This window comes from Rhipicephalus microplus, chromosome 1 (assembly GCF_043290135.1).
Source record: "Rhipicephalus microplus isolate Deutch F79 chromosome 1, USDA_Rmic, whole genome shotgun sequence".
NCBI lineage: Eukaryota > Metazoa > Arthropoda > Arachnida > Ixodida > Ixodidae > Rhipicephalus > Rhipicephalus microplus.
Genome location: NC_134700.1, coordinates 111,089,597 through 111,106,488, shown reverse-complemented (window position 1 = coordinate 111,106,488; position 16,892 = coordinate 111,089,597). Strand labels below are relative to the sequence as shown.

At 42.6% G+C, this 16,892-nt stretch overlaps 1 protein-coding gene across 1 annotated transcript in view; it reads right to left on the bottom strand.

Annotated features, from left to right (window-relative positions):
- ATP6AP2 (ATPase H(+)-transporting accessory protein 2) overlaps window positions 1–16,877 on the bottom strand; it is a 56,865-nt gene extending 39,988 nt beyond the window's left edge. The window contains exons 1-6 of the mRNA XM_037429486.2: window positions 16,723–16,877; window positions 16,015–16,157; window positions 14,996–15,127; window positions 11,922–12,023; window positions 3,758–3,949; window positions 288–434 (exon numbers count right to left, since the gene is read on the bottom strand). Of these exons, the coding sequence (XP_037285383.1) occupies window positions 288–434; window positions 3,758–3,949; window positions 11,922–12,023; window positions 14,996–15,127; window positions 16,015–16,157; window positions 16,723–16,750 (744 nt within the window). The 5' untranslated portion in view covers window positions 16,751–16,877. The remainder of the gene's footprint in view (window positions 1–287; window positions 435–3,757; window positions 3,950–11,921; window positions 12,024–14,995; window positions 15,128–16,014; window positions 16,158–16,722) is intronic.
- Between the last annotated feature and the right edge of the window lie 15 nt (window positions 16,878–16,892).

Sequence of the window (16,892 nt, the reverse complement as noted above, 5' to 3'; positions counted from 1 at the left end):
GAACATAACTTGGAAGCATACCTCCAGCGCCTCACCAACCTAGCTAATAGAAATGCTTGCGCATTCTGTGTTCGTATCTCAAAACTCTATGCTTAGGCACCCTCTATGGCTTTTTTCTCTGATTTTGCTTCAAAGTATTTAAGAAATATTAAAAAAATAATCAATTCGATTGGTACTCTACCTTTAATACTCTCATTCTCTTCGCAACCAAAAATTTTACACTTACAGAGCTTTAGTACGTATCAACCCTAAGTGCTGCCACCCTCAAGACAGTCGACAGTACCCACCTTGTTGACAAACTCGCGGATGAGCCGCAGGGCATGAGAGGCCTGGTACGATTCCTCTGTGTAGCGATCCACGACATGACGGAGACCACTCAGCCGCAGCCACACCACGCTCGGAGCTGTGCCACCTTTGTTTGCCTGCCGAGACAGCTGCGGAGCACAAGAGACGTCAGCCAAACACTTCTACTCAATGGGATTATGTTTAAGCTGCAAAGGAGCATTTGTACAATAAGAATTAAACTTGCTACTCGACCAGACTTCCAGAGCTATCAACCATTGCATCATTTTGTCATTACAGAGTGAGAGTCCAGGAAATTCTGTTTTTCCAACAAAGTCTCTCTCTTTCAAAGGGAACCACTTCTATGCTAACACAAACGGCTGCTTGATCGGTTTGTTGGATTTAACATTTGAAAGTAATACAGGCTATAAGAGACGCTATACAGAAAGGCTCCAGATAATTTTGACCGCCTGGGGTTCTTTAACATGCGCAGACACCACACAGTACGGGGGCCTGCACCATTTTGCCTGCATCGGAATTTGATCATCACAGCAGGGATCAAACCTGCGTCCCTTGGGTTAGCAGCCTAGCAAAGTCGCCACTCAGCCACTGCAGTTATTTCGGAGTGGAAACAAAAAGAGAATTTGCAAGCTTAACAGAGGAATATGTTGCAAGCTAAGCTACCGGTAGGTGAGCCAACAGTGCTTACGAAAATCGACCTTGAAATGAAACATAGATGGAGGGCTCACTTACTTCATATACTCAACCACTGTCAACAAGAAACACTTCACATTATTCTGCAGTTAAGCATCTATTGTAGGCACATGTGTGCAATAATGGCCCCTACTCTTCTCTGCACGAAAGGTCATACAGGTGGAGCTGAATGTTGACACAGGCTAATGATGCCAGTGTACAACTGCACGCATCATACTGTGCTGAATGCATATGCATTTGGAACATAAGTACATGCGCTGCTTTTCTTTGCCAAACTTCTCTTTACTATTGACATGCCCACTACAGTGCTGCCCTCAAATCATCCTTAACAGAAAAGGGCAGATTTACAAATATACAAATGATTTACTGGCATCAATCTCATTTGAGGAGCCTCTTTGGCTGTGTACTAATTGACAAGCCGTGCTGCAAGTCTGAAGCACAAAACTGGAGAATGAAACATGGCTACCCAATGGAAGCAAAGCAGCCCAGTCAACTGAAGCCAACTGTGAAAATCCACAATAGAAACATCATTTTCAATGCATGGCTAGCCAAACATTGCACTACCCTACAGCACTGCATGGTCAACAGCAACAACAGTGGGCATGAATTCATCTGCAATGGTTATGGCAGAGAGTGGCTTGGTTTTAGTCCGATGAAATGCAAGCTCATTCAAAAGCCCAGCACAAGCCATCAAACGTAGCGAGCGTTTTGACTATGATTTAAGTGTGGACACCACCAGCTACATCATGGTTATGCTGTTGCTCAGCAACTTTCTATACTGGGGGACAACTTATCTTAACATTGGGACAAAGGCTACAGAGGCAGGGCTTCCGCACTTTCATGTTGCTCTGCAAGTAGCATAGTGGCTTGCAGCTGGTTTAAGTTTTGCTTGCTCGTATAGTTAGCCCATTTAGAAAATTTCGCTCACAAATATACGAATGGGAGAAACAATTCGATGGTTCAGTGTACGTTTTAGTCTCACATTACGAGTATATTTGCCTTGGCGAAGTAAACAGTGCGTTTGTGGCTCCACACAAACCCACTTAGTCACGAACGCCATGTTTCTTTTGGGAAACTGGTGTGCTGAAAAGGGTCGCGCAGTAAAAAAAAGTGAAAGAAAGGGAATGCATTCCTGCAAAGTGAACAATAACTGCACTCTATGCATGACTTCCTGCCACTGTTTGAGTCTCATAACAAATAAAGCAGCATATATTTTAGTAAGAACAATAAGAAAAAACTAAGAAAATTCTCAGTAAACTTAAGTGCTTTTTTTTTCAGCGCAGTAGCAAGCATTCGTTTCAGTTCAATAGCTTCCACAGAATTGTCAGGATAAGTTGTCGCCGAGTATTGCAAATATGACCAGGATGCACATATGCGCACACTATTGTGTGTTCCATGCTCGCCATCATGGCTGCGAGCGGTGCTGACTAACACTCCCAGGTTTAAATGCATATATATACCCCATAAAATGTACGGGAAAACAACTGCCACTCTAGCTCCATAGGCACAGCATCGGATACGCTATTCAAAGGTCGTGGGTTCGGTCAATGCTGGGGGCAAGTTATTTTTTGGTCCACTTTTATTTCTCCACAATTATGTCATAACAACAACAAATGAAATCTCCCACGTACTTCCCTTGGCATTATTGTCTGTTAGCTTTTATTAATAATGTACTTCTCTTGGCATTATTGTCTGTTAGTTTTTATTAATAATGTGTAACTAATAAAAAAACAGCCCTTAAAATTTTCCTTGTTTTCTTCATTCATGATGACTCGAATTTACTTAGATCACACCTGCTGAAAGCATTTATTCGTCCTAATGTGATGAGAAGCATTAAAAATGGGCCAATTTTGCTCGAAACAATGAAATCGCAGGTTTCCTCAGTAAACACAGCAATGTTAAAGCAGCACACATTTGTTTACTGTTTTCTTGATCCATTCATTAATAGAACATTTAATTAGGTTAAAGAGACCTCAATGTACTTTCTTCATAAGCTGAGAAATCTTGCAAAAACGTCCATGCAAGAATCTAAGGACGCCAACACAGCTGCCACTACCACCCAATCAATCCGGCCAAGTGAAACAAAATGCTGGAGGATTGTCAACTTTTGTGAGTCCACAATTAAGGCACTAGTAATTTGAGTTCACGCGTGTAAAGTAACTATTGAATAGTGTTCATAGTGTTTGGCTCAAAAGCCCGGGACTACATGAGGTGGTTAGCGCAGTCAGGAATACTAAATCTGCTTCCAATGAACAAATAATTAAGGGGCTCACTTCTTGAACTGATAGACACACACTAATTAGGCCAATAAACAATGAACCCATGCTGAAACAAGCAGCATCATTATTAAACTGTAGCATAGTAATTGTTAAATATAGAAAAAACTTAATGTGACCAAAGAAAAAAAAAAGAAAGAAACCTACAATTTTTGTTTGTTTTCTTTTTTACGTATATGATTATTCAATTGGTATCAGGTTATATTATAAAAAGTATCAGGCTAGGTTCAAATAAATATAGCACCTCCACATAAAGTACACGGCTTGCAATATAACCAAACAACTTTGAGACAGTAGACACCAAATATACAAACTCCAATTTTTTTTCCTATTTAATTCATTTCCACTTATGTAACAATTACTCTACAAGAGTTAAAAGCTACAAATAGGGTCCCTTATTGTTTCTCTCCTTAGCTTCACTATTCATCAACTTCATTATATTTTTTTTTTTTCACCATAAAACACCACTGAAGTGACCACCATACCTGCTCCAACATCAGCTTGGCAGTGTGCAGCTCAACAGCAAACTGGTCGTCTCCGGGCAGCGACACATTGAATGTGCCATCGCGGAGCACCTTGGCCAGCTCGGCATCCTTGACGGCTTCCTTCAGGCGGCTGTCCACCTCTGGTGAAACGGTGAGCAGCAGTTCTGGATAGGCCATCTTGGCGCCGTACAGCTGCGTTCACAGCAAGTGGTTTTAGTGAATTCCTTGTATAAAATGCCGATCAGGAAAGGCACAGTTCGATAAGAGTACACTGGATTTACTTACACTATACAGGCACTAAAAAAGGCACTTTCGAACATCACATGGAAAGCGTCTAAGCGGCTGTCCATACGTCTTTACTCGACCGATCTTTCTTTTCGACTCACCTGCTCTGCTGCCACTAGTCTCCCCGAAGCACCCCTTTCACACACCCCCCCCCCCCATATCCTCCTAATCTTTCCCAGAATGGGCTCACTAAAGAGGTGTAACAAAAAATGGATTTGTTGCCGAGCCGCCCACCAACAAAACGAGAAACGTGCACTGTTCACGACAATGGTAAATAGGGGGTTAACTTGGTAAAAGGGTACAATGGGAAATTATCAAGGTATGCCAGTTAAAACAGCAATGAATTAAACTCCTCCGGCAAGGAGCGCAATTACTTTTCTCCCTGAAGACGAAAATAATTGTGACATTATTAGTAAATCAACCTTCCACAGTACCAAGAAGGCTAGTATTATCTAGTGAAGAGGCCCCGTATAAGCTAGAAAAGATGCAAAGCCACACTGCCAAGAAAAACGAGCAACAGCTCAAGTGGGCTAAGTGGCGCTTGCTGAAGAATGAGCCAACTAATTAATAAATGGCCGCTCTTGATGTTGAGAGCGGCAGTCATAACTTCTCAACAATGAGTTCTTTCAAGCCTGTTCAATGTGTGGCGTACGTGAGGCTTGTCTTGGATAGGAATGCACAGCATTTTACATCTTTTGTTTTTCTACTATTGCAATAAATACCTAACGACTCCTCTTTCCAAGCAAGAAACCTCACTTGGTCAAGCACGCAACAGCTACTAAAAGGCATTTTTAAAAGCATTCAGCGACAGTTTTGGCTACGCAGAGCATAGAGACAGGAAGAATCATGTTGGAGCTTTCAGTAATGCTACCAAGGACTCCTGACTTGGAGCAAGTTTTGAAGCCGTAAACTTTCATATTAGAGCACTTAGGAGCAGCACAAAATTTCTGTTTCGGAGCATTCTCGAGCAGCTAATCCCTCATCCTGAAGTACCCTAGAGAAGCAAGTTGCAGTTTGTACATTCAAGAACTTATACAATTATTATGGGGATTTTTTGAAGAGCCAGAAATATTTCTGTTGACTGCAAATCTCATGGGGACATTCATCGAGCCGTTATTTCACTCAATAATGCAGGAATCGAGGGCATCATGCACTTGAGTGTTCTCAAATAACCTCTTCAGTGAACTTTTTCGAAATTTGCCATTGAACGAAATACTCAATAGTTAAAATACAGTTTATCAAACCCACACTTTATGAAATAACACCCTGAACACATCTACACGGTTATCAGCCCAAGTGCAGACAAACATCGTGACACAGAACAGTGCCTCAATGCTAAAGAGTCCCACTACGACTAATGAAGTCCCCTAAAACAATTCAAAAGATGAAACCGACATACTTTTTACAGCAAACGCTGTTATGAGATCGAAACTCGGATCAGGCGCAACGCCGTAGCTGTCCGCCCCCGCCGGTGTCCATAACCGCTATCGCAAAAATAAGAAAACAAAACCTAGTACTAAGGACACAGTGGTGCTCGAACCCGGGTCCTCTGCGTGCTAGCCCAGTATTCTACCACTGAGCCATGCCGGTGCTTGGGACTTGTGTGCAAACTTGCCTTAGGCAGGCTTGATGCAGGGAAAGGAATTGCGTTAATATGACTAATAAAGCATTTTACAACAGCAAAAAAACAACCAGGTGTCACACAATGCGAACAGCGTAACAAGTGGGTAGTCCAATGGCCATTACAAAAGCTTGTTCGTGATCGCCTATTAACTGTGACGCATACCCACTTAAGGCATAAATCCTCCTCGTCGTCACCCACTGCATGAACAATTGGCACGAAATTCCTTGCAAGTGTTTAGCGGATACATACTACGCTTCTCGGAAGAATGACAAAGGATAGCATAGAGAATGCCGGCCTACTACCCAGAAATTCTTATTATTAATGCCGTAGTGGATACCCAGAAAGTGTGCTTGCAGCAGTTACCCAATGAATGTTTACAAAAGGCTCTGAAAGGCCTGACTATTGCTGCTTCTAGCTTTTGTGCGACAATGCGGCCTTGTCTGCTCCCCGAAGAAATCCGAAGACCTGAGAGTCTACAGAAGAGAATACGATCTGCAAAACTCCATAGACGTCTCAAGGCGATATAGGGGGGGAAAGAAGATTCCAGAAGTATCACAAATTAGGATTCTCAGCATGTGGATACATAGTAATTGTCGTATAGACCACACCATCAGACAGCTGTCAAACACTACAGCACAGATCACGAGGATGATAACCAAAATCTCTAACAGAAGACAGGGTATAAAGGAGGAGGACACTTGTAGGCTAGTACAGGACCTCGTGGTTAGTAGGATTGTATACAGTGCCCCCATCAAAAAACTCGCGCAGGAAAAAGAACAATTAGAGGCAATCCTTAGAAAAGCCTACAAATGCGCCCTTGGTCTATCAGTCGGCACCCCCACAGAGAAATTCCTTAAACTTGGGATAAATAACAAAGTTCAAGAACACATCGAGGCGCATCCTCTTGAGCAGAAAATGAGACTACTGCTGACTGCTACGAGCGGGTACACGTTTCAGGCTTCGGGCATGACTTCGGGCTGTCATGCTCTAAGTCTGAAGAACAGCTCAAGCTGATCGACAGAGCTTGCAAGATGGCAAAGGCCACAGGGGCCCTGGACTGCGGGCTCCACCTTCACCAGAAAAAGAAAATATTTGCAATAAAGTTTTGCATTCATTCTAGCTTTTGCTGTGACTGTGCTGCGGCTTCCGCGCAAGCCTGGCATTTTTAACTGTACTGCTTGGCACAACATGGCATGCCATAGCTAGGCTCGAGAGCCAAGCTCTTCCAACACATCTTTCCCTCTCTCTGAAGACTCTCTCTGCACTAGAAAGAGCATTCTCAGAGTGCTTTCAGACTATGGCTTGCGTGTATGCTAGATTGACTGGAAATAGCAATCCAATTTGAAGGAACACTAAAGAGGAACAATGACTTAGTTTAGATTGACAAAGTGCTTGACAGCTCTAATGCAATATGTTTCACCATCATAAGTTCATTTATTAGAGGGAAAAAGGCAAGGTCAAAGTTTCATTTTTAAATTTCATGCCAAAATCTCTGCGCTGACATAACAAATTTCAAACTGTATTTACAGTATTTTCATGGCACTCGCACGATAAAATCTTCTGAAACACTGTATGCTAAGTCAAGTCTGTAGCACCCACAGATTACAATGTACTACATTTTTATCAATTAGAAGCTATGTAGGACTCGGTAGATGCCTTCAAAATTTTTTACGTGATGGCCTTTGGAGCGGGAATCTCAAAGTGGCATCACCACCTGCATTTTCTTTTCATGCGTTTCCTCTCTTGCTAAACGTAGTGTCGCGGTAAGAGTGGTTTTCGAGATTTTGAACCTGTGCTTTACTGGTACACGAGAAATCGTTTTGCTCTTTAGTGCCCTTTAAAAGGGCCCTGCAACACTTTTAAAAGTAGCCATGAACTGGAAGATTCACTAAAAGAGTTTATTGCCTCATGAATTCACCGCCACAAAATTTTTAAAACCGTCCAGTACGAGTGGAGTTACAAAGATTTGTTGCACAATGCAATGGCATTCTGTGTTCTTTCGCCTCGACGAAAGTACTGGAAGCTAAGCAGGGGCAAAGAAAATAAGCCACATGTGCATCGTGAGCTTGAGCACTTTTTCTTTTTTCGAATGTGCGGCTTTTTCAGTGTGATCGCGCACGCATGCATGAAAAAGTCGCAGCATCACAACGATCCCTGTAATGACCAATCACGCCATGTCCAAATAGGTGAATGGTTGATGGAACACCTCTTACGAGTGATTTTTGAGCTTGTTGCGTGATTTGTCGACAGAAGAGAAAGCAATTTTTAGCTGAGTTAGATAATTTATTGTGAATTCCAGGCTGCATGCTCCACTATAACATTTGGCTCGTGCATTCTCGGAGGCCTTGACTACAAGGGGGCAGTCTCACCCTGCTCAAAAAGTGCTGCAGACCACTTTAAGTCAAGCATTTGCAAAAGCATCCAAAAGTGCATTAAACAGAAGACTACACGGTATAACAAACTTCTCTTTTCATACGACTACAACATTCCATTCGTACACCAAAAACACCAGATGCCATCTAGAGAGCAGTGCAAAAAATGATGCGTATTGAAGATTTAACAGCCTGGACATTCACAAACTCGTCTTGCACAACAAAAAAGCTTCCACTACGTTATATCTGTGCCGTGCACTAAACGGCTTCGCTGGGTCGTCCAGGTAACAGAATGGAATGGCTCCTCATTTTTTAGCAGCGAAGCTATTTAAGCTGTCAGCAACTTTTGCTCCACTGTGCGAATCCTCAGGTGGTTATGCGCCACAAGAATAGGGCAAGCCTCACTACGGAATGCAGCTGGTGCGATAGCGAGCGCTAATTGAATAACTCTTCTCGGCGAAGTAATGAACGTGCAACTCATGAAAGGAAAAAAGGAAGAAATAAGGATTAAAATAGAAGTAAATAAAGGGAACAGAGACAAAAACAAAGTGACAGAAAAAGACACAAAATACGGAGAAGGCAACATGACATGAATTAGAAGAAAAGAAAGAGAGAGCAAGCCAGAAAGAGAAATAGATTCAAAGAAAACAGAAGCAATAGAGAGAGAGATAGAAAGAAAAAGAAAGATAGAGAGTATGAAAGATACCAAAAAGAGATACAAGAAAGAAGAAAAATTAAGGTAAAGAAAGAAGGCCATCCTGCTCTGCTCTTCTTTCAGACTTGGCAACACTGTAGTGGGGCTCCCGAAACAACTTTCTTTTTCTGCTTGACAGCTTATGGTCGTCGCCATTGCAGTAATTTTCAGTAAAAAGTCCAAATTAATAACAATGTCCGGCGCATCGTATGTTGAACCCGCACGTACAGCAAAACCTCAATAACTCGAAGTCACCGGGGTCACGAGAAAGCTTCGAATTAAGGGGGTTTTCGAATTGACAGAACATGCAAGAAGTGAAACGCAAGAAACTTTAAACTATTCAATGTAATCAGTGCTCGTCGCTTGCTGTGCTGGCTAGCTTACAAGTGCAAAGGTCATGTTTTCCAGGATCACCTGGTCTTTATTTTGCCGCGAACATGGAGGAACGCTGAGCCTCGCCACTGTGACCGGGGAAAAAAAAAAATGCGCTCGTGATCGACTGAAATGTGCGCCTGCAGAAATTAAGACGTCTTCACTGCAACACAGTAGTGACATGCAGGCAGCGTGTCGCCAGCTCCTCGCTTCGTCAGCACGTCATGATGCGACCATTCGCACAATTTTTCTATTATAGTTATGAATTTAATAATGGCCAGTAGGACGAAGGTCACGATGTGTTTTGGCTGGAAAAAAAAATTATCTTTTAGACTTTCGACCTTAGTTTTCGAAGTAGGTGTTGCTGGGAAGAACTCCGCCAGCAGTGCAAAGACCCGAATTGCTGGAGCAACCGGCAATCACAGGTTTACATACATCGCGATTTCTGCTAAACTGTCCTTAATTAATTTCTTTACAATCCCAGAAAAAATGGGCAAACGATCGACGCGCTGACGTTTCGAGAAACATGCAATAAACTGCCTGCGTGTCACTGCTGTGTTGCAGTGAAGCACAGCTCGTTTTCCGCAGGCACTCGTTTTGGTTGACCACGAGACCGCTTTTTTCTTTTTGCGCTGGAAGTAACGAGACCGGGGTGCTTCAGCTGCCACTCGTTAATATAGATACGTTGCATTGCCTCGTGGCTATTAATAACCGTCGTTCCACGGATTCGCGGCGAAATCGGGTTCAGGAACTGGCACCTTAAGTTTTTGAATTAACCGGACTGGTGCTGGCCGCCGTTTCAAATTATCCACTCATACTTACATTGCAAAATACGGGACCGCGGAAATCCTTCGAGTTAAGTGGGATTTCAAATTAACGAGGTTTTACTGTAGAAGCTTTCAAGTGCTGGCGACGAATGCAGCTGGAGTACAGTAAAACGAGCCGGCCGTCTTTGTCGCACAGGGGTATATGGTAACATATCGCATTGCACGCAAGGCCTACTATTCGTTGATAATCAAACAGAGAGGAAACAACGAACCCGTCTTTAACAGGGAGCGTGAGGAGACAGGAGGCAATCGGATCGGAGGGGGCTGCGTTGCTTAAAAGGCACGGTAGCAGATGCAAGCACCATCTTGACAGGCATCAAGAGATATGTCATAAACTTGAGGTGTCCTCAACAATTATTTCGCGCTTGGAGAGCTGATAGCACGACAGCCACTTCGGTCCTTCAAGCAGCCGTATTCTAATTAACCAGCGCATTGTTGAGTTGGGTGAGACAGGATGCGAAAGAGTTACCTGCTAGCCTTACTTCGTATAAGAATACAATTTATCGATACCACATTCACTGCTTCATCTTCGTTCAATCCAACTTTTTGTGACTGTCAGCTATTGACCGTGAGAAGCGAGAGGCAGAGATGTACTGTAACGTAGCTGCTTCAGAGTGGGCCTTCCGATGCCATGGCTGTCAGCGACAGGCCTGCGAATGACAACTGCACATATTAAAACAGAACTTTGGCTGCTCCAACCAAGTGGCATACTTTTATTAAGATGAGAAAAAAAAAACATGCGAAATATTCGAATCGAGGCCCTCAAACTCATGAGGTCGAAAGGACAGGGCCTTTCAGGAGAGACATATGGTGGTGGAAGAACATTACGAAAAATTTCTTCCGGATGGACATACATGGATAAAATACTTTTTAGGAAATGCGTTCCCACCATTCACGGGCTTTTCCGTGGACATGAAGAACAAAAAATTTGATATTCTTTCATATATCTATTGCTTATTTTCTCTGATATTCTGTGATGTCCAGCAACACAGGTAACAGACATTTTAGTGGCATGCATGTAGTTATTACTGAGCATTGGTTTATTTACATGCCATGCCACACCTGAAACGGGCTATCAGCAGTGTTTCTGGAAAAGAAGACCAGTGCCGGTGAATCGTCTAAACAATTTTTCGCTACCGTATAGCCTAAGGATCACAAGCCTCTGCGAAGAATGTGTTTTAGCATCAAGCCAAATTAAAAGCTACATTGGCGTTAAGCATGACACGATGGCTTACTCAAGATGCATATGGGAACGCTGTTTATTGAGTGAAATATTTCTTGGTTCCCGTCAGTGATGTTGGTGGCTCCAAGGTCAAGGTGCACATGTTTTGACATAACAGCGGTGCAATTGCCAGTGAAAGACACCCCCAAACCCGAGACTCTGGCATAGTCTGGCACAAATTAATTCTAACAGGATGACACAATAAATCCAATCTGACAAACTTTGGAATAGGAGCTGAATCTGAGTGTTTTAGCCAAACTGGCCATCAGACGCGGTCACCACACGCGAATGTGCGCACACAAGCACTGCACTGAGAACTGTAGCAGAGAGCATACGCAAGGAGCATGGAAGCCTACAAATACTCGTGATGTAGCCGATATATGACTATTTACATCACAACTAAGCTGATGTCCATGTGAGAAAGTTCTTTGTTTTGCATTCAGCTGCACGACTAAAATTTATTTCAAGCCTATTCTAGGCTATATTTGCCATTGATATTCAGCAGATCATGCTCTATGTTTATGCAAGATGCTACTCTGTGTTCACGAATAGCTTCCAGTTGCTACTGAAGGCTAATTTATATAACATGTTTCCTTCAGAATTTTCCTTCAGCACTTCTGTAAGTGTTCAAAAGCTCTCACAGACGATTAACTCCAGCAACACTGAAGAGCGCAAAGCGAGTAACGCTTCTTTTTTTTATGCCAAGCTTTGCATTCCCCCTCTGAAATACAGATGCCGACATACAACAATGCGTGACAGTCAACGCACCTTTTCGCCTGTCTTCATGTAGAGGACCACCGGTTCCTGCTCTGCAAACCTCTCCAGTGTTCTGACAGACAACAACTCCAGTTGCTGCTGAAGGCTAACGTCCTACAAAAGAAGTGCGCCCAAATGAAACATCCCATTTATTTTATTTATTTCATCAATTATTATAAATCAGTTACACAGTACAGTGCACACATGTAAGCGACAGAGTAGGCAAAAGGAAAATTAATGCCTGACAAGGTGCCGTAACCCGTCCCAGTCAATAAGGCACGCAAGGAGCAGTAATGTACACACGTTAAAACAAAATTAAACAATGAAGTAGCGACCATTTTACAATTTTTATAACAGGTCATTAAGCATCTTTAGAAAAACAGTTACACTTTGAGGCCTGCCTGTAAGACCTAGTTTATAGTATTGGTGTAGTGCAATAATCTTTTTTTTTTTTCAAGGACCCAGAAACAAGAAATGTGTATAAATACCCATACTTTTTAAATAACAACCATATCATTAAACTCACTGACTTGAAATGAGACAGATCAGTTTATACGTCAATTTTAACAAAACCCTGTGTGATTTACTAATAGGAAGAGGACAAAATTATTGTTGAAGCGATACTAAATATGAGTGTATTTTCTTTTTAAATGCAATAGCTGAGCTGCCCTCTTTCACTTTGGTGGTAATTTCACGATGTGCATTCAATATCTCAGGGATCATCATCTTCCAACCTTTGTGTACCGTAGTTTGTTTTCTTGTGCTGCAGTACATTATGCATCCAAAGCTGTACATGTATGTATTCTTTCTAGAAGAATATGCATCGTGAATTGCAACCGCGTTAGATTTAAATTTATCACATATGATCATCGATATTTTTTGTTTAGAATGTTTGTAAACGTCGATATGCTCTGTGAAAAAGTAGTTTACATTAACAGAAATGCAATTGCAGTCTGTTATTGTGAAATTGTGTAGCAGCAAAACCCCGTGTTGACCCAGCCTACTTCAAGCGAACATCCAATTCTGTGAAATATTCGCGACAAAAAAGTCCCATTTCGATCTCTTGCTGGCAAAAATCACCAGTGAAGTACCAACTTAGCCTTGCTAAGATGAAAGCTACTCATACAACCAGTCAGTTTTGTTGCCTGATATTGCGATGAATGAGCCACGTCTCCAGTATATAAAGCATAAATTCTACAAACTTAAATTAAAAAAAATTTAAATATTAAAAAAAATCTTAATATTCAGCATAAGACAAATCCAGGCAACAGGCTGAAACTAGAACTTTGTAGAACGGAAATTTATTTAATTGATGACCGCGCATTACTCTCAAGAAGCAACTTTAACTATTTGTGGAGAACCATGTCGTGTTGGTCCTCCATGCAGTCGGTAGCACATTCGGCATTCTACATTTGTCAGACAACTGTTCCACACCAATCGAAGATGCGATGGTAGCTCATGCCCATACTAACTGCGAAGGAACGAGCAAACCACTCGTGATAAAAGTCAAACAAAGCTTAGTTAAGCCTCACAAGGCTGGAATTTAAGAATTGCAGTCTCAGGAAAGACAGGTCCCATTTTCTATATTTCACATTGCTCAAGACCAGGAGAAAGTACGAAGCTGACGAGAAGAGCATTGACTCACAACTAGAGTTTATTGAGAGAAACACCATGAATGAATGCAATACACTGCATACTCTTTACATCAATACCCTTTAGCGCTGTGAACTATCAAAAATAAACTATTGCCAACCAGCCCCGATTTGCCTCCTCCTGGAGCACAAGCCCGCTTGTTGAAACACTCACTCCAGCAGCATCTGATGGTCAGGAATTTTTTAACTAGGGATAGTTGAGGCTGTACACTTTTTTTATCTGCTATTTCAGGGGTCTCAAACACGTAGGCCATGCACCCTCGCTCACTGCACGGCTTACACAGTAGTGTTTTTGCCCCATTTTCTAAACGATTTTTCTTAGGTATGCTTAAGAGCTACATAGACGAGAGTGCTCTCAAGCATTTTCTGTTTGAAGCACCCTATGTGCTCACCATTTGTTAAAACATAACCATTGAATAAAAACTATTTCAGAATAAGCCTCCACATTTCTGACATTGTAAAGATCAGAATCAATATGGCAAAGAACTTCTTTAAAGTGGAAATGTTTGCCGAAATTTAACTCAAGCTGCACCCCGTCTCCTTAACAAGCATCTCCACCATCCCAGACTATCGGGAGTTTCAAATTTCATGACGGCAGCCCACTAGTTGAGGTGAATTATAGACACCTGTTCTATTTCGATGCGCTTCGCTTCTCTTTAGTAACCTTAATAAACAGCACCCAGGAGATCAATTATTGCCATGTACACTTCTTTTTTGTATTTTTATGTAACAGGTCCACTACGTATACAACCGCTGACTTGTGCAAACTCCGCCCAGGTGTCAGGGAACTTTTCAGGCTATTTTAATATCTTCTCATAGTGTCTGGCGTGCAACAAGAACAGTAGAACACGAACAAGGCCACGAACAGTGATTCGATGCCGCATGTATAAATGCCGACACATTTTACTACTGACTATATCACCGAAGGCCAATGGTATCACTTTCCAATATCAGTGTACAGTATGTATAACTTGAACTTCAACGTTTCCTTTCCTGGGCACAGGATTGCCCGATTAGAGTTCCACTTTAAACACGTCAACTATTGTCTTCTTTGAAATAACATGAATGCCAATTTTAAATCTACTCAAGTGACCAGGGCCACAGCCAGAAATATTTTTCACGGATGGGGTGTCTGACCCAACCCCACGATTGTACTTGTTTGGGCATATGTTGATATTTGTTTGTGTATATATGAACACGTGACTTGAAAAAATATTAAGGAGAACCGAACCCTCCTAGCCACACCCTGACTACACCATTGCAAGCAATAAACACAACCCAGCATCCGTCTATTAGATGCCTGGCAGGGCTTAAATTTTGAGTATTAAACTGTTGGGAGAGTTAGCAACAAAAACAGTGTGAAATAACAATCGACGAAATGAAGAAAGCCACTGGACATCCTGCCAAAAACCGTGAAGGCACAGGCATACGCACATTTTCTAGCGGAAAGTTTTTGCCCGAGACATCCAGCGTCGTGTCGCCGTCGAAGCCATCAAAGTCTAGCACGAGGGTTGTTTTGGGGACCTTGAAAGGGTTCACAGGTGCCAGGCTGTTCCAGGGATCAGACTGAAACAACATTAAAGCACGTCACCCAACACATCACAACTTCACACTAGACGTGAAAAGCGTGAAAGTATCGCAGAGCTCCTGCCAACCTTTTTTTTTTTTCGGTTTTCGTTTCCTTTCCCCCCCCCCCCTTTTTCAGTTCTTTTTTGTGTCTTTTTTCTCCATATCTCATTTTATTCTTTCCTTTCTTTCTTTTTCTTATTGTCAAACATGACTTTGCCAGCGTTACACCAAGCACACTATAGGAATTTTCACAGTTGGTTATTCCTGATGATGGTACGTGATACTCGGAAGCTGTCAAATTCACTAACCTCTCAGACTGGCTTCTCATAAAGTTATAAATAGATGAGTTACCAAATAACCGCCATGGTTACCGCCAATGTTAACGTAAGTACCACTCTGTAAGACTTAGGAAGGCCACTGAAGTATCACGATACTTCGAGAGACCAGTCTAGAGCTCAGTCTTACAACAACCATTTATACCAGGACTTCATTGGTGCCGTTGTGAATCAGTTTGCCGGAATTAAGCTTATAAACCATTCCATCTAGTGTCTGTAAATAATGCAACTTGGTGTTTCTGGCATTGCAATGCTGTAAAAAAAACAGCTGATATCTTCCACTGAAACAGAACTTTCGAACTTTCCGTTAACAGTATCCAACTATTATGTGACAGTACGCGAGCACCTGGAGCAGACAACGCAGCACAAGTATCAAAATTGGCCGTAGGTCAACAAGAAGCTTTATGAAATTGGCTATTTCTACCAGTTGTACAATTTTGTCCTACGTTTGGGCAAGCCCATTTCATGTTCTATTTCTCAATTTTTTGGCGCACCTTCCTTTTTTTTGGATTAAATGTACAAGAGTCATTATGAAGACGTCGTACTGACCGGTCTAACGGTGAAACCGAGAATGCTCGAGAGGACATCGCCGATCTGCGACGACTTGATGGTCTCGCTGGACACGAATTTCACCGCCTGAGGAGCAAGCGGAACGAAGACCCTTTCGGTCGCACACACTGCGCCGACTAGACCTGCGAAAGAGATGCATCGACAGCTGAAAAAGGCGCGGCTAGAAGACCACCGCACCCCTAGTAATTTCGATTATGGTCATTTCGCGCTCGTACAGACTGAATCAAAGCGCGCCGCACATTACGAGATAGCCATTTCGGACATTCTCAGATCCGCAACCACCTGAAAGGGGAGCAGATAGCTCTTACAGCATTCTAATTGCAGTTAGGCGATAGAAAACTCGCAGCACTTGGCGTACGGCCGACCTTGCTTGAGCAATGGTTTGAGGCAAACATCTCAAGTTTGATAAACGGTGGTTAGCTGAGCTTTTATTGTTTTTGAAGTTATAAAGGCAAGTAAAGCTGGCATATAAACGCTGCTGGACGGATGCAAGAAACAACTCGAGGATAAGTGTAAAAATGCGCGAGCGAAGCTGCACCGGCAGTGAAACAATCATGTGACGCGAACGGTGGTTGCATTTGCTACCACCTTCAATAGGCTGCTCCAGAGCACGTTTCCACAGTTAACTACAAGGCTTCGCTTTGAGCAATCTGTGAGAAGTGCCGCTATAACGGCGGTCCAACATACCTATGAATACTAGAGCTGAATGATGCATTTGAGCGACAACTACGCGATCAACAGCCGAGAATTATTGGCAGACACACCGCCCGCAAACGAAACGAGCCGACGGCGCAGTTTTGCAGTTTCGCAAATAGACGGCGATGCTGTTGAAGGTACGGCAGCAGCCTCTGCCGACG